Raw genomic sequence first — 27883 nt, forward strand, 5'->3', positions numbered from 1 at the left:
TACTGTTTATGAAGCCATTTGTGCTTGGCTCTCCTAAGCAAGAAAAGGGGGGGAGGGGAAGAGTGACAGCTCAGCAGCAGCACCATGATGACCCTCAAAATGCAGGGGAAGCTAAGCAGTGGCTCTGGAGCAGCACCAAAATAAGCAGGGTCAGAGCCAAGGGCCTCTCATCCCAAGAAGGGGGTCCTCAACCCTGCAGTAACCACCTGCAAGGCAGCATTGCTCCCAAAACTAATAAGAGTAAGGCAGACCTCAGTACCAGAGGCCCCAGAGCTGCTCTCAAATGGCTCAGCTGCACATGGGCAGCCCATGATGCAAGAAGGTCTGCACTACTGGGCCTCCAGTACTTGGTGCATCCAAGTGTGGTACTAGCACCACACTAGTTATTTACAGGTTTGAGCTGATCCTTGCTTTAACAGGCTCCACTGCAGTACTCATCCTACAATAAGAAAAAAAAAAAAAGAAACTAAACTGAAGTAAAAAAAAAAAAAAACTTCAGGCATCACTTCCACTTCAGTAGTCCCTCATGCCACATCTTACACCCAGCAACAACAGAACTGCTCTGTGGGATGTGGCCCCATCTTACTCACCTTTATCACTGTTAGCAGGAGAGTCCGCAGCACCTACAAACCTCCAGCCTCCTTCCACAAACAAACAAAAAAACACACAACAACAAAACACAGCACCAAAGGATGGCAGCCTGTCAACATGCTTACTTTAGACCCACAAAAAATCAGGGTGGGAGCACAGCAGCCAGCCAACTATAGCCCCAAAAATCAGGAGAACACAAAAATAGAAAAATAAACAAAACACACTCAGAGTCAAAGCCTAGTAGAAGCAGTCCTTCACCAAAGAGCCACGGAGAAGCTAGCGCCCAGAAAAAGAAGGCATGAGCCCAGCCATCTCCTGCTGCAGACAGAGAAGTCTGAAAGGCCCAAGAATCCCCAGGACCTCCCAGCAGACTCTAGTAACTCCCAGCACCCCCCGGAGGGGTTTAAGAGGCTTAGGGGGGCCAGTCCTGCCCTGTGACCTCAACAAGGCACAGCTGTGCTGGGCCAGCCCCAGCCCAACAGTACATGGGTGTGATTACTTCATCAGCACAGTCAGGGCTCCTTAGGGCCAGCATGGGGCACTGACAGTTATCCCAAGTCTCTTCCCCTGGGCTTCAGTTTGCCCTGACAAGGATGTCCCCATCGATGTCCCACTGCAAGCCCAATGGCCGCAGATGTCACCTCAGTGGGCAGGTGGTGGTGACAGCAGTGGGATGAAGGTTGCAGGATTAAACTGCAGGCAGAGGGAATGTGAAGGATTTGGAGGTCGTACTGTGTGCAGGCGGGAGTTGGATTCAATGATCTGCATTAGATATTCGGTATGGTGTCACAAGTAAAACCAATTCAATGTACCATTCTTTTCCCCCTGCTTTGCAACCTATCCTCTGCTCTCAGTCATTCACCCTGAGAGAAAGAAAGTGCTGTGCAGACTCTACTCTGCCACTGTCTTATTTGTGCTATGAATGTATACATTTCAGTTGCTCTCTGTGAACCAGAAGATGCTGTTACTACTGCTAGAGGTGCAGGTTTTAAAGCCATAGACTCCTATTTTCGTTTTCCTAAGAATAACTGCTGTAGACATTCTTGAAAAGAATTTACTGGTGGGTTATAGAAATCTTTTTCACAATGTACAGGTGAGATTTAATTGCTGAACATAATGCACCATTGTAAAACGTAAGGAGTGATGCAGTCAGGCACAGGAAGTAACATTAAATACTGGAACTACGAGGTGACAAAATGCAAAAAATCAGATCTTGCAGAAAAGAAAAAAAAAATTTTAAAACCAAAAATTTAAAAAAATTACAATCATGATCCACATGAAAAGGAAAGTTGGAAAAAACCTTAACTTATTCTGCTTGCCCAAGCAGTATGAGAATGGAAAACATCCACTCGTGCCGTAGTCCTGACGCAGTTTGTGCGTTTAAACTGTAGTGATGACCTCATTTTGCCATTCTCCTTACGTCCTCATAAAGACAGAAGGTGGAATGCTGTGATCGTACGTGCTGACCTACAACTGTTGAGAAAACTGAATTTTCCTCCAACTCAGAAAATGTCACAACTGAACTTTTATTGTCTACCATTTAGACTAGGACCACATTTGCCTTGTGTCGATTCATTTTTATCATTTCTCTGCTCCTTGCATCCAATATTGTACTGTACCCTGCTCGCTGCAGTGTGAGGCAAAGGATAGTGAAAGGCACTGCGTGCCGCAGGCTGGAGGAGTCCCAGTGCTTGGTGGCTCCAGAGATGGAAGAATGGCCTGGAACAATTTCTGTTTGAAATGAATGATTCATCAGGCAGCAATCACAACCTCCAAAGCCTGATTGTTCTACTAAAAAATCTCCACATTGTTCTTTTCCTTGTGCTAGCCACGGATTCACATAAACCTAAATAAAACCCTCAAGGCGGTAACCGCTAGATCTGTAAATACACGTCACGGGAGGAATGGATTTGCTGGTCTGCTGCAATTTTGCTTTAAATGAAAATGCAAAATGGTTGTGAAATCCTCCTGTACAATTAGAAGACATGAAGTGTTAACAGGACTGCGCGTGCAATGTAAAACTCGTGTTTCCTCAATATCATTTCTTTGGCATCTTCTCAACCCCTCAGAACAGAAAAGGTTCATACCATCCTTCACGTTTTCTGTCTCTTCTGAGGCAAAAGAGAACCTTTGGGCGAGCAGCCAGTGTGTATCTACCCCTTACCAAGTGCAAGCTGTTCTCGAATGGCTGCTTTCTTATTTATTGTGAACTGAGTTCTGCTCCTGTAACTCACGTATCCCTCTGCTTGGCAACTCTGTGAGGGGAAGCAAAGAATAATTTTAAATTAAAGACCTAACCTGTTTAACACACAGCATTTCCTAATTTTCCCAATCGAGTATTACATGACAATTTTGCCAACATGTAGAACAAATTCAGAAACAGGAGGAGTGCTTTTTACCTCATAAAGCGTGAGCCAGAAATGACTTGGGAATGGTGCATTTCTACAAAAGACAAGTCCCACTCAAGTGCAGTGGAAAATCGTCATCTCCTCTTTGTGAGTGCATTCAGAAGGTGTCTGTGCCCACTGCAGGAAAAGGGTCAGATGAAATGGTAATTGCTGCCGTGAGTGCGTTACTTTCTGTGTTAAGGATCGACAGATGCGATCTGCATTAATCCGAATCAGGGTGAGGCAGGCTCTTCTACAGATCCCGGTACCACTGAGAGCAGTCTTGGGCTGCTCTCATTTGTAGCCACGTGGGATGGAAGCCCTGGGCTGCAAACACATGCCCTAAGCCCACGCACCTCGTGGAGCTGCTACCAAGTTCACTCTTCTTGCTCCATGGATAGAGTGTTCCTGTACCCAGTGGCAGCTGAAATAGGAGCTGGAACCAGCATTTCAGAGCAACTAGTCTTTGGTTTGCATAGGGAACCCAGTCTTCCTCCTCTTCACATTTCCACCCAACTCACGTTAGGTCTATCCTTCCTATGTACACCTTTTTCTTTCAAAATAAACTGACTGTAATGTGATGGGTCTGTTAGTGTATCCCTACAGAGCTTCGGCTCACAGACGGGATGAGTTCGGAGAGCAGCAGCGTTCAGCAGAGCCGATCTAGCGGAAGCGATGCTTTACTGCACATCTTTCTTTTGCCACAAGATACCATTTTGCAGCACTTCCTTTGGTTACGCTCAAGGCCACGTTACCAGAGGGATGAGTCTGAATGACCAGCAAAGGAGGCAGAAAAAGGCTCTTCTGGGAGAGGACAGTAGACTTTCTAGCGTGGTTCTGGACATGCCAGTGATATTTATATTTATAAGCCTGTTTCCCACATTGTGCCACGCCACTTGAATTGCTGTGACTTCTTTCCCGATGAGCCATCAGGAAGCAAATGGCATTGAAACAATTTCACTTAGATCTGTCAGAAATGGAAAGCTAAATCATGCCCAAGCACCTCCAAAGCAAACTACCGGCAATAGAAGGCTCTATAAAGCTCTTCTCTCAAGCACGTCTTCCTAAGGGGAACAGCATAGGAAGGCAGAAAGCATACTGGAGAGCCAACGTGAGAAGCTAACATGTACAATAGTAGTTGAGGAAAAAGGAATTATTTTTGTGGGCACATTACCATGAGTAAAACTATATCTGCAATTAATGTGTCCGTGTTAAGGACTGCATGGCACGTGGAGCTGTGGCTTGTTGCTTCCAGCATTCAGTGCAACTTGATTCAACATTAACAGTGAATTACCATAAACATCCTCATGGAGGAATTAACAGTCAATTTCTGTATTCCCCCTGTTCTCGGTCATGTACCACAGGAATCATCTTAAGATCGCTTTACGTGTATATAAGGCGTACCTGCTTCAGCAATAGAATGGGAGGATTTCAAACCATTGCTGATGAGCATGTGACAGGTAGCAAAGCTTTCGGGCCTATTGGTTCATTTATTTTGGATTTCCTTCTTGCGGTAATGTTGATCAACGATGACCTCAGGAGACCCGCTATCAACTTTACAAATTCCTAAGCAGGTCACCTAAAGAAAAATAATGCCCTCTACTGTTTTCCAGGGAGCCGATTTTAGGATTCATGGTTTCATTAATCCAAAAAGTGCTAAAACAGACTTCTAAGATGCCAATGGTTGATTTTGGCATTGCGAAAACTGAGCGGAGAATTTTACATGTTTATAATTCAGATTGGCAGCTTTATATCTAAATATTGACATAATCATATGCGCTTGCTTTTCTCTCTCAGAAGCACTAAGTGAACCTTGAATCCTTCAAACTGATATCTTCTCTGATCCAATTCGACGTGTTAATGACAAGCATTTAATTTTTTCCATCTTCCAATTTAATACACGGTGACAGATTCTGTACATAATTAGGAATGCTCACCTTCAGCAGATCAGCTGCTGAGTGAAGCTTAACCGTGGTTCAGTGCTAAATGTACAGTTTTCCACTAATCCGGTGTTTATGATTTGATTTTGTAAGTAAGGAACATGAGTTGTCGTAGCTCAGAGTAACCTTTATTTTATGGAAAAAGGGCTACATATGGGAGTGTGGAGAAGTCAGGACACCTCCCTCTCTTTTTCATTTTCTACATTACTAGCAATTTTTTAGATCAAGATAACACGATCGCTGTTGCCATATCACAAAGAAAATGCAACATTTCCATTAGGTCAACATTGCTCCTTTCTCGTAGCTGGCTGATATCCAGAGTGGAACCGTAATGCTGTGGAATGTGAAAGACTGCTCCTCAGGGATGTTAAATGGAAGGAGTGTTTCTATAAATATCACTTACTGTGCCCTTCAGTGTATTTCATGAAGAAATATGTTCCTTTTCATTAAAAAAAAAAAAGAAAAAAAAAAAGAAAAAAAAACACGTGTGCATCCTCCAGATTTTTTTTCCCTGAAATTTTCTTCACTTATATTGGTTTTCCTTGAAAGATCTAGAAATGTCCTCCAAGTACAACTTGAATGGCACCTCACAATAATGTAGTGCAGTACAGAAGTATTTCAGTGATACATGAAGTTAAACAGCAGGGGTTACATCTATCACTTAGCGGTTCCGTATGCCATCCCATAACCCACTTCATGTTTTAAGACACATTCTGGAAAAAAAATAGCCTTACACACTAACTATGATTATTGTTGTACTTGACAGTTATTAGTACAGAGCTCCGGACTTTTTGATTTGGAAATTATTTTGAACGTACGGTTCTGTTCACTACTGTGGAAAACATTTCGGGTGATGTCTGCTTTGCATGTTGCTCAGTGCAGCTGAGCCACGCTTTCAGCTGTGTACATCAACGTACCTTCATTTCAGATGCTACAAGACCTAAACTACAAATTAAAGATGAAGATCTTATTCATGATTTATAAACAAGCCAATATTTTCAAGCACCTTACTGCTTAAATCATCAGGCCCTCAGCTACTTTCCGCTGTTTCTCAAGACAACGAAAATTAATGTGAAGTACATCATGTAAACCAAAGACTTCAGTGCACTGTGATTAAATGCTGTGTCTGTACCGTGGGCAACAGAGTGTCTCACAGATGGTATTTTGCAATGATTTGGAAATTTGATTTTAATCAGTTTCAGCTCCATAATTTGTCACTTAATGTTTCACATTTCTTAGGAGCTAGTAATCTTTGCCGCCTTTGGATGAGAAAAAAGAAACTCAACACAGTTAATAAAATTGACTCGGTACTGACAATTTGATGCGTTTATGCTCTCCTCACCCCCTTCCAAAAGACCACATGCTGCTTTAGGCAGATTGGAAACAAAATAAATCAAACTGGTAGCATCTTTAGGTATTTTAAATACTCTTTTTTTGTCTGAAAATATCTAAAATTAACGGTGTCTTTCTTCACTTTGGGGGCTTTTTTAAACTGCGTGACTGTCTCTGCTTTCACTGTGGTACAAATTGTATCTATATAAAGGAAAACAGCAGCTGCTGTAGTTGTGCCTGCTGCCTCTGGAGACCTAATACCCAGACATGCTGTGGAATACAATGATTGGATCAAAACATATTATTCATCCCCTCCTCATCTGAAGTGGGTTCTTAAAATTACCAAAAAAAAAAAAAAAAAAAAAAAAAAAGGCACAAAGCAGTAGCATACTGGAACTAGTGGAGAAGGATCTGTGTGTGCTGCCTGCCATTCTGCGCTTTGCACACTGCTGCCGAGGTTGATATTGTGCAGAATATCGAGTACCCCAAGCACCCCAGGACGTATGAGATGCCTTCGTCACGCAGCAGCCCTTTATCGTGAGCATCGTATCAACAAAGCGTTGGAAATCATACCGCTCTGTCAGGAACAAATTTCCTCTAATCAGAAATGCTGTGCACAAAGCCACGGCAATAATGATGGCATCAATAGTCCAAGAAAAATGACCAGAAGTAGATTTCTTTGAGCTATTATCTACATTGGAAGTGTTCTGATTTTTTTGAAAATAATAACTTGAAAAGCTAAGGTGTCTGAGTCCACGGAGCAAAGTTTGCTCATGGAAGCTAAGAGAGGTGGTACAGCTGTTCTGCTACTCACATTTCTTACTCATATTTCTGAGTTTGCATATATTGTTCCTTAAACATTGGCCCTGGCATCTGCTATTCTGTACTAAATTTAGCTGCTGAAGATCAAAGAGGAGCAAAGATAATTTCTGTACCTCCTGTTCATGCATATTATTCTCCCTTCCTCTTTCCTCAGAGAGCTGACATAGGGATCTCTGCCTTAACCATCACCCCTGACAGAGAAAATGTGGTAGACTTCACAACACGTTATATGGACTACTCGGTGGGCGTGCTACTTCGGAAGGCAGAGAAGACGGTGGACATGTTTGCCTGCTTGGCACCATTTGACCTCTCCCTGTGGGCGTGCATAGCTGGTACCGTGCTGCTAGTAGGGCTGTTGGTCTACCTCTTGAATTGGCTCAACCCTCCTCGCCTTCAGATGGGATCTATGACCTCCACAACACTCTACAACTCCATGTGGTTCGTGTATGGATCCTTTGTGCAACAAGGTAAGAGACAGAGGGAACCTGAGATGACAGTCGTGTGTCTCCTATTGCCATCCTCCGTGAGGGACTGGGAGCACTGCTGAGCCATTGCTGCGAGTTTTCTAAAGCATGCAGCAGCCTGGTGTGCGAACCATGAGAAGTTTTTTGAGCACTACGTGCTAGCTTGTTTTTTATTTATAGTTGACTAGTGCTTGGAAAGAGTATTTCTCATCACCTTCTCAAAAATTATTCATCCTTAGTGTAAGTGCTATGTTCCAGAGAAGTCTGAAAATGTCAGGGTTCAGCTTTTGAACAAACTTTTGACCGGTCACCAGTGCCAAGTGATCTTACCGTGTCTCATACTCTTTCCTCCTTCTCCTGCTTTACCTCAGTTTTCCCCATATAACTCTTAGACTCAGCCAAGTTACTCTGGCCTTCCTGGATTCTTGGATTCTCCCTTCCTTCCCTGCAGCATCTAGCGTGGCCCAGACTGGTTTATATCACCAAGTCTTTCACGGTCCATCTCTTCTGCAGAGATTTAATCGTTTATCCCAAAGGCATCAAGGATGGCAGACCTTGGTTTAGTATATGCTTCTTAAAATTCTTATCTACAAATTGGAGTGATAACGCAAAGTAGAATAAGAAAACACAGCTTCATGTAAGATGGCTTAGGTGATAACACCTGACAACTGACAAAATAAAACAACTGTCTTCTGGAATTTATGCACATACTTATCTGTCAGTCCATACTAGCACTGCAGATACATCTGCTTGTAATTCTATGGGGCATCTAATCTGCAAAGAATCATGGCCACTACTTCAAAACTCACAGATATCAGATCTGTAGAAGTATTTATTCAATAAGGTAATTAGAAATTACCTTACTACCTACTAAAAAAAATCGAATGAAATTCATGACAATTGAAGATGTACACAAATGTTGTCTAAACTTATAAAAAGGGGGGGAAGCAACAACTGACACCATCACCTAGAAAAGTATAAAAGCTGCATTTGTGACTGTCCTCAAGAGGTATGTTTTTAAATTCATCAACCTAGAGAGAATAGTTTTGACATGATTATTTGCATTTAGCAGTGATGGCCAACCAAGCTAAGCTGCAAAAATTGTTTCATGTTTCTTTGGTTTCATGTTTCTGACTTCAGAGCCAGTTTAGTACTACAATAATTTTTTTAATGTCTGTGGGTGGATTTTAAAGTTTTCTTTCTGTCCAAAATATTCCCAGTGTAGCTGTTTAGGGAATCCAACTGTGAGAGAGCAGTTGGTCTGTTAGAAAACTAGACTCATTGCAGCTGTCTGCCTTTTAGTTTAAAACCTGTGAATTAGTTTCTTTACTGCGTGAATATGAGGTCATTTTACATAGGTTTATTGTTTGGCATTAGCCTTAGCATTTTCGCTGTATTCCCAACATCATTGGTCCCTAAAAGTTTTCTAGGAAACTGCCCGGCAGTGTTTTGAATGGAGGCAAAGCTAGTTTAATTGCACACTTCGATCTCATTAGTTACAATTTGAATTGTTTGCCTTAGATCTGACCAAGTCAACATGTATTGTCCAGTGCCCCAAAGTTTTCCAACTCATAGATCCAGGGTGTTAGCTTTCAAGGTTTCGACAGATGTTCAGTTAGCATATATAAAAAAGGGCTTTCGGAATTGTCAGTAAAGTGAGTGCTTGGGGAGGGCTGAATAACCACCTCAAATAAAGCACGAAGACAAAGAGGAAATTAGATGAAAAGAAATGAGATGAAATGGTGAGGAAGAAAGAATAATTTAAAAAAAAAAGAAAAAGAATTTACTAGAAAAGTAGAGAAAAATACTTTCCTCTAGGAGATCCTCATCTGTTCCCCATAGTGAGAGGACCATGGGATTTTGATTTCAGTCAGGCCAATCAGCCTCATCAACATCTCTGAAAAGATGATGGAGCACATCATTCCCAGCGTCATCTTCAAGCAAGATGACCGGAAAATAAGGTGATTGGATTAGTCAGCATGGATTTGCTAAGGGAAAATCATGCTGAACCAATTTGATAGCCTTCTAAGCTGGAATGACCAGCTGGATAGATGAGGGGAGAAGAGTGGGTGTTGTCTCCTTTGGCTGCAGTAAGGCTTTCGACACTGTCTCCACTGACATCCTTACAGGCAAGTCCAAGAAAGGTTTATATAAAAGTGGACTAAGAAGTTGCTGCATGGGACAACTCAGAGGTTTATGACTCAAAACAGCCTAGTGGGAGACCTGTAGCTAGCAGGTGCACCAGCATTCGGTACTGAGTCAGGTCTTGCTTAACATCTTCGACAGTGACCTGGATGAAGGAACAGAGCATCTCCTCAGTGAATTTGCTGAAGATACAAAACTGGGACGAGTGGCTAATACCCCTGAGTGCAACCGGAATGAGTGGCTGATCCCTGTGAGCGCTGTGCTGTCATTCAGAAATATGTGGACAGGATGGAGAGATGGGCAAAAACCGCTTGAGATTCAACAAAGGCAAGCACAGGGCCTTGCACTTTGAGAGGAATGCACCAGCACAGTCTTGGCGCTGACCCGCTGGAAGGCAGCTTTGTGGAACAGGACCTCCTGGTCCTTGGGGACGCCCAGTTGACTATCAGCCACCGATACGCCCTTGTGTCCGAGAAGGCAAATAGTATCCCAGAGAGCATCAGGAACACTGTCGCTAGCGGGTTGATGGAAGGGATCCGTTCCCTCTATTCTGTCCCAGTGAGGCCTCGGCTCGCAGTGCTGTGTGCAGTGCTGGGCTCCCCGGTATGAGAGAGAACATGGGGCTGTCGGAGCAAGACCAGTATAAGGATACTAAAATCATGAAGGGACTGGGGTATTGCTTATATGAGGAAAAGCAGAGAGATTTAGGCCTGTTCATCCTGTAGAAGACTGAGAGGGGATCAGATTAGTGTGTCTTAAGGGAAGGTGTAAAGAGGATGGACTAGAGTCTTCTCGGTGGAGCCCAGCAACAGTGTTAGAGGCAAAGAGTGCAACCTGAAACCCGGGAGTTTCCATCTTAACGTGAAGAAAAGCTTATTTACTGTGAGCGTAACAGAGTGCTGACACAGGCTGCCCAAATAGGCTGTGGAGTCTTCTTCCCTGGCGATCTTCAAAACCCACATGGAGCTGGTCCTGCGCAGCCCACTCTAGGTGTTCCTGTTTGAGGAAGGGGATTGGACTAGATGTTCCCCTGAAGTCCCTTTCAACCTGAACCATTCTGGCTGTTTCTGTGTCTGTGTGATTACTGAAAGCCGCTGGCTTTTACCCATTGGTAAATCATGATTAGTAATAGCTGCTGGGACACGGAGACTCAAAGCACTAAAACTGTTGTGAGACTTCAGAAGAAAAAAATAATAATTCACAAATATTAAAAGGTGTATTGCATTTATTTAGAGAGAGATTTATTTAGAGAGATTTAGAGATCTCACCCCTCTACCGAGTACATTTCCAGCACAACTCCTTACAATCCAATAGAACAATTTAAAACGTGTATTTTATTTCCGCTGAGTGAGGGGTTGCTATACAATACACCTCTCCTTCAAAGGAAACGCAGAAGGACAGTATTTAATTTGCTAAAGGGAAAAATGACACAAATTTAATAGCGTTCATACTAAAATACAACAACCTTACAGACCAATTTAAATATCAAGACTCAGAAGACCTCAAAAATCCATTGTGAAAGAATAATAGATCCATTTATAATGTCAGCCTGTATTTCACTTTCAATTTGAATATAACACAAAACTGTATTAGCTGACACATTATTGTTTACTAACCTTGTGAATACAGACAAATGCAAGTAATTTCCACTGACAGGCTGACTGGCTATTGTAGTAATTTTGCTTCTGTTTTCACTCATCAGCTCTTCATTCAGCAGAAAAATCCGCAGGTTTTATTTGTTTTGGAATAGCCAATCTGTTGCTATTAATTGTGATTGGCATACTTTAAGCGCAACAGCACGGGGCATTTCAAAAGCTGTCACATTCATTTAAGAAGTCTTTCAGCTGTGGATTCAAAACATGACAAGGTACTCATTTCTGCCATCAAAACATACAGCCAAAATGCTTCTGTATCTTATGCTGAGAGCAATAAGGGAACATGAACTGAGGATTGCTAGTGCTTTGATAGCAGATTCTTTGTTTGGGGCAAGCCAGCACATTCTGGCGTTGTCTGTTCTTTCTTTCCTCTAGCTAGGTGAAAGATTTGCAGGCAGGGAGCCTGGTTCTGGACCTGCTGACTGTCTAAAGAGAAAAGAGCCTCTTGGTATATAAATCAAATTCTTTAAGGAACCGTGTAACTTATTTTGATCAAATCAGAAGGAGTTGTTTCTTTTGCTTGTTGTGAAATAGTATTCTGCTGTTTTCAGTAGCAGATTTGGTAAGCTCCATCAGGTTGTATTTTGGCCAGCCTGACTGGTGCTCCGATCAAATTCCTTTAACGAGTTCTAACCTCTGCAATTTTTGATATATCAGAAAAGTACTGTGGCATTGCCTGGACACTTGAATCAGCACAACCAGCCTGGTAGTTTTTAGGGCAGGTGTATGACAACTGCTGAATCACAGCCTGAAACTCTGATTGATCACCTGAGGCAAGCAATGAGTCAGCCACGGAGCATAGGTGAAGGCAATTCTCCTGTGCTGCCAGAAGGGGTGGAGCCTGGCTCCATTTCTCCTAGACCCATTTAAGAGTTGACTACTAGTAAGGAAGAATCTCTTCTGGAGATTTCCTCCTCTGGAGTTTTATAGTGAGCCTAGGATATGGGTTAGCATTCTATCTGTTCTCTTTTGGTATAGTGACTGGTTAGTCAAACTCTCTGGTGTATTTCTTAACTATAGCATCTGTACATTCATTGATTTTGAGTCTACAAGTTCCTGTTACATTCAGAAGCAAAATTTCAATACTTTTAATTGTCTACTCAGAGGTTGACTGTGAAACTGCAATTAGGATTGTACTAGTCTTGTTTATTATGGAAGCTTAAAGCTTAAATTTAGGCTCTGAAACACTTTTACTGAAGAAAGTTTAGAGGATCATAGAGGACAGGTCTTGCTGCATTTGCTGCTTGCTTGTGGCATGCATAAATGCAAAGCCAAATCCTCAGAGCTGAAATTTAAGTGTAGTATTTCTGCGCTTGTTTCCTTGAGAGCTTAGATGTCACTGGTTCTCATACCATTTAAACTTGGGTCTTGATTTTTAGCTTCTAATTTTTTTTTTTTCCCCTATGGGGGAGAACTGGAGTGATCACACAGTCTACGTACCACTGTTGAAACTTCTGTAATGTGTAGGTATTTTTTCCTTCTCTTTTAATTTTATATTCATTCATTGCTGGCACTGTGCATTTGTAATAATATGTATTTTTTTTGAACCTATTAGATGCATGTGAGTTTTTATTTGAAGAGACAGTTTTGAGAACAGAGCTGAAATGCCATCGAGTAGGCTCACTTCATATGAAGAAACAATGCCAAGCTTTTTTTTTTTTTTTTTCTGTACTGAAGCCCTTCATACAGTACACTTTTCAATGAAATATGATGACCAGTGCATTAGAATGCTTGGTCCTACTTCTGAATCTCTGTAAGCACAGATTTACGATATCCTGTATGACTATTGCGAAGGCAAGTGAGTTCTCAGAAGGAGCTGTGTAGTACTGCAGATGAGACTAACCCAGGCATGAGATTCTGTAGTACATCTTTTATTTCTGTTACGTTTGTTTATGTAGCAAATTCATGTACTGAGACTGAAGAGGGTTTAGGTTATCTTGAAAAGTACTAGGCTTGCTCTGAAAGTAACGCCTCCATGTTATTCTGTTGGCCCACAATGTTAGAGGTGGATGTTGGTGGTATGGCAGTAGAGGTTGAACTTACCCACCCATATCTCATTACATTTTGTTGCCATGCAACAGATGGGACAGAGGGGCAATCTGACAAAATGGCATCTGACATGAAAGTGCATAGGATGCAAAGTGTGTCACTGAATTCCTCCATGCAGAAAATGTGGCACCCAATGACATCTATTGATGCTTGCTGCGCATTTATGGAGACCAAACAGTGTATGTGAGCACAGTGAGGCAGTGGGTGGTGCATTTCAGCATTGGTGACAGTAGGTCATTGCCACTGGTGCAGACTTTTATGAGCATGACATGCAGGCTCTTGCTCATTGCTGGTCAAAATGCATAGCTAATGGTGGCAACCAGTGTTTTGTAGCTGAGAATTTGCTTTATCAGTGATCTTTGTAGCTGTTATAATTTCCACGGTAACAAGTAGGAGGGGTTACTTTCCTAGCAAGCTACATAGTTTCATGGTTTCTAAATTTATTCTTTTTCACTTCATAATGACCATTATGAAGGCAAGTGTGTGTATATATATATAATTTTTTTTCATAATTGGCTTTTCCAGTTGGGTGGAAAATGATTTCAGGATTCACCTTCCAGTTCATTGCCAACTCCTTCTGTATTTTCCCTTGGTTTCCCACTCCATCCTTTGCAGATTTTGCTCTTTGCCAGCCTCATGCAGTAGCTGGAGCCCATCATTGCTGCAGCTTTCCTCTTGGGTATCAGTCAGGACCTCACTAGCTCTTTTGCTCCTGCTCCTCCCCACTGATTCTGCTCTTCTTGGCCCTCTATTTTTGCATGCTGATTAAGAAGGTGCCTCTCCTGTGAGAGAGGATGAGAGAGATGAGACTGTTCAATCTGAAGAAGAGGAGGCTTGGAGATGTGTCTCGTCAATATCTATAAATATCCAAAAAGAGGGTGCAAAGAGGATGGAGCCAGACTCTTTTCAGTGGTGCCATGTGCCAGGACAAGAGTTAGTGGGAACAAATGGATGCAAAGAAAGGTCTGTGTGGATAAAGAAATCCTTTTCTGCTGATAACTGAACACTGAAGCACACTGATGAGAGATGATCTTCACAGGTTATTTCCCACCTAATCCACTCTGAGTAACGTGTCATAATCCAGTACGATATAGACTTTGCTTAGTTTTTCTGGAATTCTATATAGCTGCATTTTTCTTTCTCTTCAGTCCTGGCTACTCTCTCAAATTTTGCCCTCAGTCAAATATGCAGATGTGGGAAATCTAACATGTGACCAGAGATCAGAGAACTGGTCCCAAAGCAGTCTAGTTTAGTAAAACTAACTACAAGTGACTTAAAACCTTCATGGAGGTCAACTGAATCAAATGTTTCATGTCAGAATGTTTATGTATACTTGCTGAGGACCTACCTTAATCTCCTGAATGTTTTCTACTTGCTTCTTATTTCTTCGAGTTCTTGTTATGAAATATTCCAGAGAGAGCACTCTACTATTGCTACTACTGGAACAAAAAACTCCAGTGCTTTAGGAAACAGAAATACAGGACTTAAGATCATTTCCAACCCTGCTTGTACAACAGATTGTTTGCTTTTGGACAGGTGAAATACTGTGTAGCTTTTAGCAAGAATTCTCACAGGGATGTTCCAGAAGGCTTTATTTCAAAAGCAGCCTCTCTGGTTTGGTTTCAGAATACACTGACAAGCTTACTTAATTTAATAGAATTGCACTGAATATAGACAAAATAATGAATTTGTACTGAAAATTAATGTGTTGTCTTCAATACAGCACAAAGCCATCTAATAAAGCAGAAAGCCTTCTTTCTCTTCTACCTGTTATCCTCCATTTTCATTCTACTTTGATTTTTTTCTTCAAGAGGAGATATTTCTGAATTTAACTGGAAGGATTTCAGATTATTCAGCTCAAGATGCAGAGCTGTGTTTCTCTTGGAAACATCCTTATGAAAGAGAAGGCAGAGGTCCTGTTTATTTCTTTTCTTTTTTTTTTTTTTTTTTTTTGAGTAGTTTGGGTTTTGTTTTTTGCTATAACAGGAAACATCTTTAAAATGCTGAATCATTTGATATTTTGCAATGATTCCAGCAAATCCAACATATGCTACTGTTTTGTAACTAGGGTTTGCCCATGGGTGCTTAAAGTATTACTCCCAAAAGTATTCTTCTGTTTGGAGGTCTTAACATTCTCCCTTAAGCTAGCAAGGTTTTGAATAAATGGTGTGAAAGCATCTCTGAAGGGTTGTCTTTACCTCTTACATTTTGATTAGTTTTAGATGCTGATCACTGGGGATTTTGATTGGTCAACACCAGTGTCAGTAATGGTCAATTACATTCATAATGCCGGGTAAATGAGGAAATCTTACTGTTTGCCTTGTTCAAATTACATTTCATAAAAGCAGTAAGATGGACTTGAAGCCATGGCTCTTCTAAGTCATTATTAGTTTGCGGATGGTTAAAACTGCTCGGGCTTCTCAGTCTTGTTCCTTGTATTACCACCCAAGGCACGATATATGCCTCCTGAAATGTGCTGCTGTTGCTTAATAAATTACTGTCTTACTTATCTTACTCTTGGCACATCCCTATCAGCAGTAAACCATTATCCTGTAACACCATAAATTCCTGGTGACATTTCCTCTTAATTAACTGTACACCAGATTCTGTGTATTTACTATGCAGAGCAAAGCTCTAGAAACCTTTTGAAAAAAATGTGCTCTCTTCCTATTTTATCTTCATATGTGATATTTAGTGGTCAAAAATCACTATTTTCAAGAAAGATATAAGCTTTAGGACTAACACTTGGAGCCCATTTTAGTCTCTGCTTCTGAGCTTCTGGCTGACCACAAAAGCTTCATTTAATGTTTTGTGCATCACTTCTCACTTACGAAATAGAGGTGTTAACTACCTTTCTTTGTGAAAACATGCTTAATGTCTTCTGATAGAAAGCAGAACTTAAATGCCAGTCTCATTAATTAATATTAGTTATAATTGCTCTTCAAACTTATGCCAGGTCTTGGCATATTCCTGTAACAAGGAGAATAGACTGGCTGAGCCTAAAATGCACTTACTAATTGAGTACTAAGCTGGGAAAGTGAAAGACAAACTTCTTAAAGGGAAGAGCCATCTTCCATGTTTTTCTAGCACATACACCAGCAATTATACTTGTTCTACTTTAAAATGTAAAAAAATTCATATTTTATTATACTAAATCTAGGCATATGCGTTACTGTATATGTACTTTCATGAAGCTATCTCTTTAAAATGGGTGCTGCAGCCTTGTGGTACTCGTACTCCCTTTCCACAACTCAGTTGTGTGGCCAGCTCTGTTGACAGTATCAAAGAACAACTATATTTTTGCAGTTTTGTTATATCTGTCAAATGTGTTTGGAAACTACAAGCAATCAGTGAAACTGACAAAACATACCAAAAATTATTGTCATATATACAGTATACATTTGCAAACATTGTCTGTGGCTTCATGTTCATGCCATTTTCAGAGGCATGTTTGGCTGTCTCTTTTTGAAAATGTAATTCCAAGGAATAACCGCACATCAAGAAAAATGTTCAGTAGTACAGACATTTGTTTGCAGCAGTGTGATAATGCTATCATTAAACTGCCAGGAATATACTTGGATTTTTCCTTAAATTGAAGTTAAGACTCAAGCAGACCTCAGAGGCATCTAAAATAATGGATACCTACACCTTGTGTGCGTCTACTTTCTTGAGTAATAGCACTAAGTACATGAAGCAGTATATTTAGAGATATTGTGTCAACGCACTTTCTGAGAGAGTGAACGGCACTGTGAAAGCCCAGAAAACACCCTCCTTTTCATACGACTTGTTCCAAGCCTGATTCCAAGGCTGTGATAAAGGGATGTCTGTGTGACTAGGATATAAATGTTGTACAAACCAAATGAGTCAAAAGGAAAGCTAGAATTGGATGTCTTCTTCCATTCTTTCAGAATCATTTTTACTCAAAATAATTTCTTTAATTGATATTATTTCTAATGTGGTAACATTCTCTATATTAATAAAGAATAGGTAAGTTAGATTTAGATTAAGTAATCGGTTTTGACTTTTTAGAGTTCATTTGTGTATATTATGTATTTAAGGGAGGAAATGACAAACAGTTTAGCCAGGAACTGAATCATTATTGCATTAAACGGGAACGTAACCTATGTTGTCATCTGCAAAGTTGTGTAGAAGCTGAAGAAGCAGGCCTGCCTTGTCCTGATAATTGATTTTCCTGCCCACAAGCTTGCATTTAAGCTGGCAATGTAGGATGTTCAAGGTAGGGAGGAAGTAGAATGAGTTATGACTTTATTAAAAATGCTCCCTTCTGCTTGGATGAGAGCAATTTCATCTACAGACTGATGAGACTTTTTCAGTGGGGATTATCTGATGCACCAGATGAACATGAGCTTAGAGGGGAACCTGTGGTAGTTTTCCGTTGCTTTTCTGGTCAGTGGGGAGTCCCTCCTCTGCAACAGCTGTGCCACAGCTTTATCTGCCCATAAGGCTCTTCATAGCACCAGTTAGGGGGGATGTGCCAGGAAAATCATCTGCAACATGTAAAAGCAGGAATAGCAGAGAGACTTTGTAAGTCCTAACAAAAGCATCTCCCTTCTTCAAATGTTGAGAACTCTTTCCTCAAATCTCTTTTTCTACTAAAACATAAAAAAGGAACCTATTATATAATTTTTTATTATTAAAAACATATTTATTATGTTATTCTTAAATGTTTTATTAATATTTGGTATTTAAAATTAATATTGAAAATAAGCAAATAATTACATACAGTGAATCTTTCAAATTTTCATTTTGTCAGCTTCCCAGAATGCAACTACATTGTTTTTGCTATGGCAGCATCCTAAATTGGGAGCCAGCTGCTGCCTCACTCTTATTATTCCACCCTCAGCAGGGGAGGAGAGATTGCAAAACGGGACATCATCTTTCCAGTGCTTTTGCAGTTAGCGAGAGATGGTGTTGGGTAAAAAAAAAAATGTGCAATACCTCATCTGCCAGACAAAAACTGAGATAAAATGTAGTTCTGACTGAAGAGTTTACTTCCCCCACAGTGGGACAGATAACAGTAAATGGGAAAGAAAATCTTCTGCGAAGAAGCTGTTACAATCAAGTGCAGTCAAGCAAGAATGTTAGTTGTGCATGCCTAGACATACTTGCTGGTAGCACATTTTTAGGTATAAGCACATATTTCATTCTTACAGTAGCTTCTTGTGTTTCTCTGTCCCCAAAGCGGAAAACATTCGCTGTCTGGTGAAGACATCTTTGAAGTCATTTCTTGCATCTGTGTGAATCATCATCTTGTGCTAGACACAAGATGATTTGGGGAAAAAAAACAAATGCTATTCAACTTGCAAACATGACATTTGAATTAGTGCCTTTAATCAATAAATGGCATTATAGCATTATTCTTAGCAAAACTTAAAAGGATGAGGGATTTTTCTTTCCTTTGTTTGCTATGAAGTTCTGTATTATTACAGTATGTCAACTTGACCTTCAGAGATTGCTTTGATAACAATGTTACAGGCCGTACCTAAAGTGGAATTTAGGCTACACTTCAAAAATGTCTTATTTAGAAACATAATTAGACCTTCTATATTAGTTGCGGTTAAATTCTGTGAAGTTAAAATTTCAGTGCAGAGAAGCGCTCTGAAAATTAAAGGATAACTAGAACTAGTGGCACAGAAATTGAACTAACATATGCAATTCTCCTTGCCTGTGAAGGAGTCTGACACCACTCTGTGATGATGGATGCTTAGAGATCTTGCAACAGCAGGTTTATACAGCATTGAAAACCCGAACAAAAAAAATCTTTCAATAAATTATCTTTTAATAGAGGGTTGGGATTTTTATTTTTAAAAGTGAAAAATAAATGTGCAGCTGTGCCATAAAAAAAGGCAATGACAGTTCCTTCTACTGGGATAAAAGCACTATGGAGCAATGGAAGATGACAAAGAAGAGAAGTTAGCTCACTCCTTCCGATGACCAGTGATGGCTCAAGAGGAGTATATCTATCCAAGGCGATGCTGCTCTTTCAGCTGCTAACCCTTAAAGGAGGATGAGGAGTGGTGGACTGAGATTCTACCCCTTCCAGTCACGCAGGTGTGTTGCTTGCATCTGAGCTCCCTGGGTTAGTTGTGCATTCTCACCTGGTACTCAACTGTTGGTTCAGGCCATTACTTGGCAATTACCCTGCACACAGGCATTACTGGAACTATTATTTGTCCTCATGCTCTCACTGAGTCATATTTTGTTTCATTTGTAGCTGTTCAGTTTCAGCCAAAGGGGACTCCGTCTCCCTCATGTTCATAATGTCCTCCCTGACAGGCATTTAGATAAAGCAGCACTTTAATACCTCATTAATGGCATTGTTCAATTTGATGTTGATTGTATGTGCAGATGGCCTGTTTTCAGTCCATTGTGCATGATCCCTTTTGCCATCCCAGGAGGTACTGCAGATAATATTGTCAGCAGTATATGGAAAGGCCACTGCTATGTAAACTGCGTGTGACACTTTGCTTCTTAGCCACTTATGGATACGTACCGGAGATGTTAATTGTGGCTCTTTGTGTCTTTAGATCATTGGTATTCAGACGTTAGCAACAGAGGGCTTGGGGTTCAGCATCTCTTTAAATCCAATCAGAAGTTGGCCAACCTATAAGGTTGTTTGTTAAGATCAGGTGCCACTATTCTCTGGCACAATAGCTAGCATATGTCATGTTGATGCATTTTCACAGTGGCTGCAAATAGTGACTTCGCAGAGGCATGCAATCATTTGCGATCTTAAAAGCTCACACCGCAGCCCTGCAAAAGAGGATCCCCAGAATCTCCTTGCATTGTTTTATACATGTGCATTGAGCTCCAGTCAGCTATGGTTTCCATATGTTTCTCTGTTCATAATTAAATAATGTGAAGTTATTGTCCTGTGTTGTAAGAGTGGCAACAAAAGACTGGTCAGAGCTACTCCTGAGTAAATAACTATTGATAAAATTGCTCGGCCTGTTGCGCAGTTATTTGTGATGATATAATTAAATGGTGCTAGATTTGGTAACCCCAAAATTAAATTTGAAGCCTTGTTAAGTTTTCTGATAAAATTGTATTTCAGCAGCATTAATACATGAAGTTTCAGCCAACCTATTCATTAGAGACATGAAGCAAGCTTCACAGTTCAAACTTGGTCATACTTACAACAATCATAAGATTTACATTCAAATATCAATCCTTGCATTGTGTTTAATCATCTGAATATATGTAGTATAAGTAGTGCTTCATCTAAGACCTTCCAGTAACTGCAGTAAATATTAGGAGACACCTCAATTTTCAAATTTAAGCCACAGTCATTCTTCTTCTTGTGTAATGACAGCAAAATAGAAAAATGAAATATATTTTTATGATACATTTCCCCTACTTCGTCACATAATTATTTCACCACATGTAGGAGCAATGTAAAGTCTATCCATTCTCTGTGTCTGTGTAATTAAGTAGCACAATTCACTGCAATGTATTGCCATTACATTAATAAAAACTTTAAATCTATGATGTACTGTGATTTGCAGTGGAAAATATTTCATTCTGAAATTCTGCAGGAAGACTGAATTTGATCGCTGTGAAGTTGCTAATATTTGAAGGAAAATATTTTGTTGTTGTTGCTCTGTACTTAAAAGCCTTTAAAGGGAACTAATTTGAAGTTTTATACTATATAAAGAAATGTAAATGTGACAGATGCACGTGGCTAAAACATCACTGATACCAGAAGAAGCTAGCCCACAACCATTTGTTATGTGATGATGCGCTTCCCTTCCCAACTTTTGCCTGATTGTCGCAGTTTCAGCAAGATGGGTGGATGGAAATGATTTATTGTTAGAAAGGGAATTATAAATATAGTATAACTAATATGTTATGCTAAGATCACTTTAATCAGGTAATTTTTAAAAGACTGTTTGGCCTTTAAGGACATTGATTTAATGGGAATTAATTTAATGATTGAGTACTGTTTGTGTAACATTATCATTGCTAGTGATGCGGAAAATTGGAATCTCAGCTCAGCGGAAAAGAGGTTACATTTTCCATTATCACATTAGATCCCTTTCTTCTAGAATGCAGTTATTAGACCTTTTTTAATACTTTCAGTATGTATTTAAATACTGGGGCTTTATCTGAATATTCCTGACTCGAAAAAGTGAAAATGTTCATTGTTGTACCATTCTCACTTTTAATCAGAAACTTGAATTTCTGTTTAATGTAGCCTTAAACAAAATGCATTGAATTGTGATATTGATTTGCCATTGCTTCTCCTATGAAAGAATTTCTCAATTGTCATTTTCTACTTTCCTCACTGCATATCTGATCATTGTGTTTGGGATGAGCAGGATTTTTGTTTCAGCTATACAGAAGCAGCAGTGTTAGAAGTAGAAGTGGACAGAGCACATTGCTGTCTAAATCTGAACTTGAATCATGCAGGCTCTGGTCACACCTTAGGAGTGATTTAAAAGCAACTCTGACCCATTCTCTAAATGGTGAGCACTATAGGAAGGCTATGTCCAGTAACTGATGGTTAGGACTCTGCTAAAGCTGACCCATATAGGTACAACTCCCATTTATCTAAAAGGATGTTGTACCTGGTTACCCTTCCTAATTTGTCCTTAGTTACGCTAATGTTGCAGATTATTTCTCATCTATATACTGCCATTAACAACTACAGTGTAGAAATAAAGATCTAGAAAGAAAAAGAGGGAAAACAAATGTGGTTGAAGGCATGTAGTAAATAGCTGTGTCTGATAGACTTGTGCAGATTGATTTTCAAAGAAATTTTTAATTAAGGATGACTATGACAGTTGTTGATGCATCTTGGCACTTTTGCAAGGGAGATGGGCGGCCAAATGACTATCCCTCTGTCACTAGAATGAAGCCCTGCAGTAGGGAAAGCAAGCTGGGCAAGTCTCGTATTTGAAGACAGATAAATAACTTCATAATAAAAGCAAAAGAGACTTGAATTCGTAACTACTTTGTATTTTGCTCCCCCTGTGGTAAGACAACACTATGGTGAGCTGAAATGCTTTGCTGCAGTTAACATCAGTCTTTTCCTGGGTAGCAGAACATTTTCTAGCTTCAGGTAGAAGAGTTTCAAAGAACATAACTGAGAATCCTATGTTTCAAATGAATTAGTTTGTGAGTAGTCATTTGGACAATTTTTGAATGTTTCTCTTCTTATGTCAAAGCTTTCTGAACAGATTTATCAGAGAGGTACATCAGGCTGTGACTTGATTAGCCCCAGCATTTGAAATCTCAGCATGGATAATCTTTTCCTATTAATGAGGAAACAGAGCTGAGCAATGAGCCTTAATACGTAAGTCAAATGCCAAAGGCACATCAGAATAGATGCACAGTAGTTGCAAATGGAGGATTTTCACATGACAAGTTTCTTTCTCACAGAAGTCTAAACACAATGATTTGATCAGGGATAGGAATCTGATAACTATAGAAGTAGCAAGTTGAGTTCTTATTCTTGCCAGAGACCAAAAGGGCTTTTTCTACATGAATTTCTTAGCCATGGTAGTGGGAGAAATATAGTTTGGATGGAAAAGAAAAGCTTCCAAAGACACTGGAGAAATTGAGTTCCTTTTCAAAAATATGATAAATGTCACCATTCCTCATTAGGGAAGGAGGAAAAGTCTTGGTCAGTGATTCTTTTACAATAGAGAGAAGTACTAAGAGTATGTAAACATCAGGGGCAGAAGTAGAGAGTAATTGACTATAGCCACAATATATAGGCAGTCTTCCACTTTCCAAAGGGAGTACCAGAACATGAATATAACAAAGAATATTCAGTTTTATGTACCCAGCCCAGAAATTTTCCCTGGGAAAAAGTATTTTTATAGATCCTTCTGATCAAAATAAAAATTAGAAAATAAAAACAAATGTATAGTTCAAGCTTAAGACAGTTTGTACAGGCACACATGCAGAAAAAGACTGTGCAAAGCCCAACATTCATACACTATAGACAGATCATCCTTGTACAGAAAGTGGACAATAGGATGAACTGCTATCTTCTTTGAGTGAAGAAACAAAATGTAATTTAGAAATTATTGCTGGCCAGCAGTAACCTAGAGTGACAAGTAGGTGATAACATTCTGAATGGAGCTGGTTCATGCTCTCATGCTCCACCTCCTTTGTATGAGGGCAGCGGGAGACTAGAGCTACCTATACAGAGTCATGCATATACCACAAGGTGAGCAGGCTTCCGGAGCTGTTGGCAAGAGTTTGGATGTATATATAAGATTCAGCTTCTCAAACCATTTTCAAATTACTGATGAGTTGGAAGGATTTGAAATAAGCCCAGAGGAAAAGAATGACTGTCTCAGATGTTCTTCCTGTCATATAAGGGGGAGGAATAAATGAGATCTTTCTTTTGTGGATCATTGCTTCCCTTCTGGAAGGGCAGCGAGGGCAGTGCTTTCCACCCAGCTGAAAGGAAACAATCTTCCAGGGAGCGACTGTAATGAGATTATTTAGGGGATTGTTACACTAACAATAATAAGTGGAAAAGGGTAAGTGATTGTTTAGTTTAGAATTAAGACATTAAGGAAAAAAAAAAAAATTAATCTGGGCATCAAATGACAAAGTGAAAACATTTCTTCGTTGCCTATAGACCAGCCCAGCACCAGAATTCTGAGTGGCAAACAAGAACTGTAGATTTAACTCACAAATATAAATTTATTCTTTATGATGATACTCAAATCTGACAGGAAGATTCATGTGATTGGAGTGCTAATGTATTGAAAGATAGATGGACGAGGTGCACAAAAGGGGAAGAAGGGTAGGAAGAAGGCGCTACATCAAAATTGAATTAGGTATTTTGGAGGATTTCAGAAATTGAAAGAAATTGATTTCTTGTGAGAAAGCATGCTAATGACTGGAACACAAAATAATTGGCTCCTCTACTGCATATCTGTAATGTATAAGGGAAAATGTGAGATATAATAGGAGAACTCAATCTAAATGATATATGTTTTAAGTCTTGCTCCGCCCATGCTGAAAAATTTTGAATGCACCTAAAGAAGAGGTAGGGGAAAAAATTGGTTGCAGCAGAACTACAAATTTCAGGGAGTAAGTGTACACAACTGAGAAGAATAGGAAGTAGGATTTTAAAGTTTTCTTAGGAGCTAAAGAAACCTTATTGTTGATGGTGCATTATGAGGTGAAATCGATGCTGTTCAAAATAGTTATACAGAAGAGACAATGAACATTTCTGTTCTGTATTTTGAGAAAAGTGAGTGTTGGATTTGTAGCAGATGATATTTAAATTTAAATATTCCATGTTTAGAGCAACTCGGAAAGATGTTAAATGGCAGGTACTAACACCAGCGTTTTTAAATCAGCAAGTCTGGACTCCCAGATGTTTCAAAACATCTTCCAAAGGTGCCTCTGTTCCACTTTTTGCTGATTTGAGTCCCAAAAGGTTGGGCAAATTTTAGCAAGCTGACAAAAATTCTTATGTAAAACTTTAAAAACGAAAAACAGAACTTTCAACTCAAGTCTCTCCCATCTTAATATGTAGATGCAACAGTGTGAAAGTCTTCAAGAATATAGACAAACTTCATAGATCCAAAATATAGTGCTATAAAAGGCACTGTATTTCCTTACATACACACACAGATATGTATGTATGCATGCCTAAAACTTTCCTCAAAATTGTCAAGAGAAGGAGGGGGAAAGAAAGAAGCCAAAGTATGTCCATGGCATATGGAAAAAAATGTGTTGCTGGGAGCTACACCCTATCCACCACAGAGCAGACATTCAAGAGAGAAATTATTGCTGTAATCTGATAACAGGACACTCAATGAGACTTTTGGTTTAGAGAAGGATAGGATATATTTGCCCCTTAAGTGGTGTTTGATGACATATAAAAGACTTGTGTTCAGCAAACTGAAATGCTGTTCAAGTAGGCATATGAAAATGACTCTATTAGCTTGCATGCTATGGGAAGATGAATGTGCAGACATAAAAAAAGTCTCTAATATTTCTAATTTGAAGATGGCTATGAATTGTAATGGCTCAACTAAAATATTTTGGTGCTAGGCTGGAGAAAAAACCAGCTATTCTAGTTATCTCAAAATTATTTTAATGTTTCATGTGTTTTAAATATTGAAATGAGTTTCACATTTATTTCTAGAAAAGTGATTTATGAGAATGTATGGTAACTGTTGAGTCATGGCCTCAACTACTGATTGAGCATCTGAGGAAAGAACCTGGGAGCACAGGTGAAGGTAATTCACCTGTGTGATCGGAACCAGTGGAGCTTGGCTCCACCTCTCCTATACCCTATTTAAGGGCTGGCTGCCAGTACAAAAGGTTCCCTGGTTGGAAGTCTCTCTCTTGTGGAGTTTTTCCTGTGAACCTTGCTCTTCAGAGATAGGTGAGCACCTTTATTTTTTCTTTGATATGCCATCCATGTACTATTTGCATTGGTTCCTTTCCTGTTACACTTTTGTATCGTCTTTCCAATTGTAACAGAGTAACAATGTAAGAATGAAAATCCCCAGATCTTTTGCACCTGATAGAAGCTTCTATAATCACTGTAGGGTTTTGGAATTTTTGTTGTTGTTGTGTTAGTAGTGGGGTTATCTCGTTTGATTATGTCATTAAAAAGGCCATCACTCTACAAAGCCTACTGCTTTCAGTGAACCGTGGCCCTGGTGCTTTCTGCTCAGGGAGTAAGGTCTGAGTATTTGTTTCAAGTATGAAACAAAGTATCTGAGATGTCTTTTCATTAAAACAACAACAATAGTAAAACATCTTCTGGTAAATAGTCATTAGGAAAGAAATAAACAAATTATGTGGTGAATAAAAGCAAGAGCTGGCTCTCGAACCTGTCTAGGCTGTGAAATCCAGCTGCCATCCTGCCTCATTCCTGCTTATTCCTTTCCCTGCTTGCAATGCTATGCAATTTGCCACTATTTGTAAGACTAGGGATTGCACCTACCGATTTACTTGCTTGGAAGGCATTACGGATTCAAGGAATTGTATTCTCCTGTTGAAGAATATATATAATGTCTGCTGTGGTCAATGGATATTACCTTCAGCACACAATGTAAAATTACGAACTCAGGTTATGACATGCCAGCTTATATCTCATGGAAATGAATGTACTCTGCACAATTCAAGGAAGAATAGAAAAGTATGGCTGAAGAATGAAAAGAGAGAAAGGAAAAAATGCGTGATGAGAGATTTTTTGAACAACCACTAAGCTGGATTTTTTTCATAGCTGGTAGAAATGGATACAGGCTTCATTGACTGCAAAGAGTTTGTTACTTTTTTGTCCCAACTGAATTGAACGTTTTCAATTGAAGGCAGAAAAGATTTTACATTATCAAGAAAGTCTCCAACAGAACAATAGGGATAGTTAATGCCCTGAAAGATGATGCCTTTGAAGAGCTGTGCTTTGCAGAGGTTTTTAAAATATAACAGAGCTTAGACAATCTTTTAAGTTTTGTTTCATGTGACAAAAACAGCAAAAAATATAGAATGCCTGTGTCTTTGTTAGTAAAAACTACTCTCTCACACCCACTCTCTGTTAAATGCCCCTTTCACAAAGTAGGCCTGAGATATACATTGATCTGAACTGTTTGCAGCAGAACTCCACACTTTATATTTGTGCAAGTGGAAATTGCAGATGCACAGCATAATTGATGTGACTGTTCTATCAAGCTAAAGGCTAAACTGCAGCCAACTCCCAGTCCTTTGTGTTTTTTTTCCAAAGGCCAATAATTCACCCAATGTGGGGAGAGTTTTTGCAAGTGAAAGCAAAGCCAAAATCTGTCCCCAAATAACCTACCCTGTTATTTCTTCACCTCTCTGTTTGAAGCACAATTAAAATCCCTGCTTTCTAGTTCAGTAGATTTAGAGTTTCTCAGCAAAACATCTCAATTATCATCTTTTTTCACAGTTCCCAAAGTTGAAATAAAGTCCACGCACAGAAATTCAGAGCACTACTGACCTCTAGCAGAGACTATATTAGCTTAAATGATGGAAGTTTGACAAAGTCACTGGAATCTGAAATATGCTAGAAAAATGAGAGCTTTTGATGGTGGGTATTGGTGACAAATTGAATTTTGTTTATGGAAGAATCTAGTCGAATCTAGTCTCTGCAATTTCTATCACACCTGTATTTTTCACAAAAAGACATTGTGGGATATGACTCTTCTAGTGTTCTTCCTAATTCTTTTTACTGAAGTCTCTCTTCACACATGGAGTATCTGTGCGTAGGCTCCCAGTATGGCTCTCTGCCTTCAGATATGTCATCTAACGGGCTTTTCAAATTCAGGATGTAAAGTAATGATGTTTTATTGATTTTTCTGTGTGTCTCACTGTTCTAAAAAGTATCTTTAAAAAGTTGAAGTCATTCAACCTAAGGGAGAATGACTGACAAAAGATAAATGGTTAACAACCATGCCAGAACTACTCAAGCTAGCGCTGTAGTCGAAACAGGCACACTTATTTAACTGCAGATCAGTTGCGAGTTTTCTCAG

The 27883-nt window shown here is 39.7% G+C and overlaps 1 protein-coding gene across 3 annotated transcripts in view; it reads left to right on the top strand.

Moving 5' to 3' along the window:
• The window catches only part of GRID2 (glutamate ionotropic receptor delta type subunit 2), a 690114-nt gene that overhangs the window by 560613 nt on the left and 101618 nt on the right, over positions 1-27883 (top strand). For all 3 annotated transcript variants that reach the window (XM_090138802.1, XM_090138803.1, XM_090138804.1), the window contains one exon: positions 7227-7539. In XM_090138802.1, coding sequence (XP_089994928.1) covers positions 7227-7539 — 313 coding nt within the window. The remainder of the gene's footprint in view (positions 1-7226; positions 7540-27883) is intronic.

This window comes from Phasianus colchicus, chromosome 4 (genome assembly GCF_987193195.1).
Source record: "Phasianus colchicus chromosome 4, bPhaCol1.hap1.1, whole genome shotgun sequence".
NCBI lineage: Eukaryota > Metazoa > Chordata > Aves > Galliformes > Phasianidae > Phasianus > Phasianus colchicus.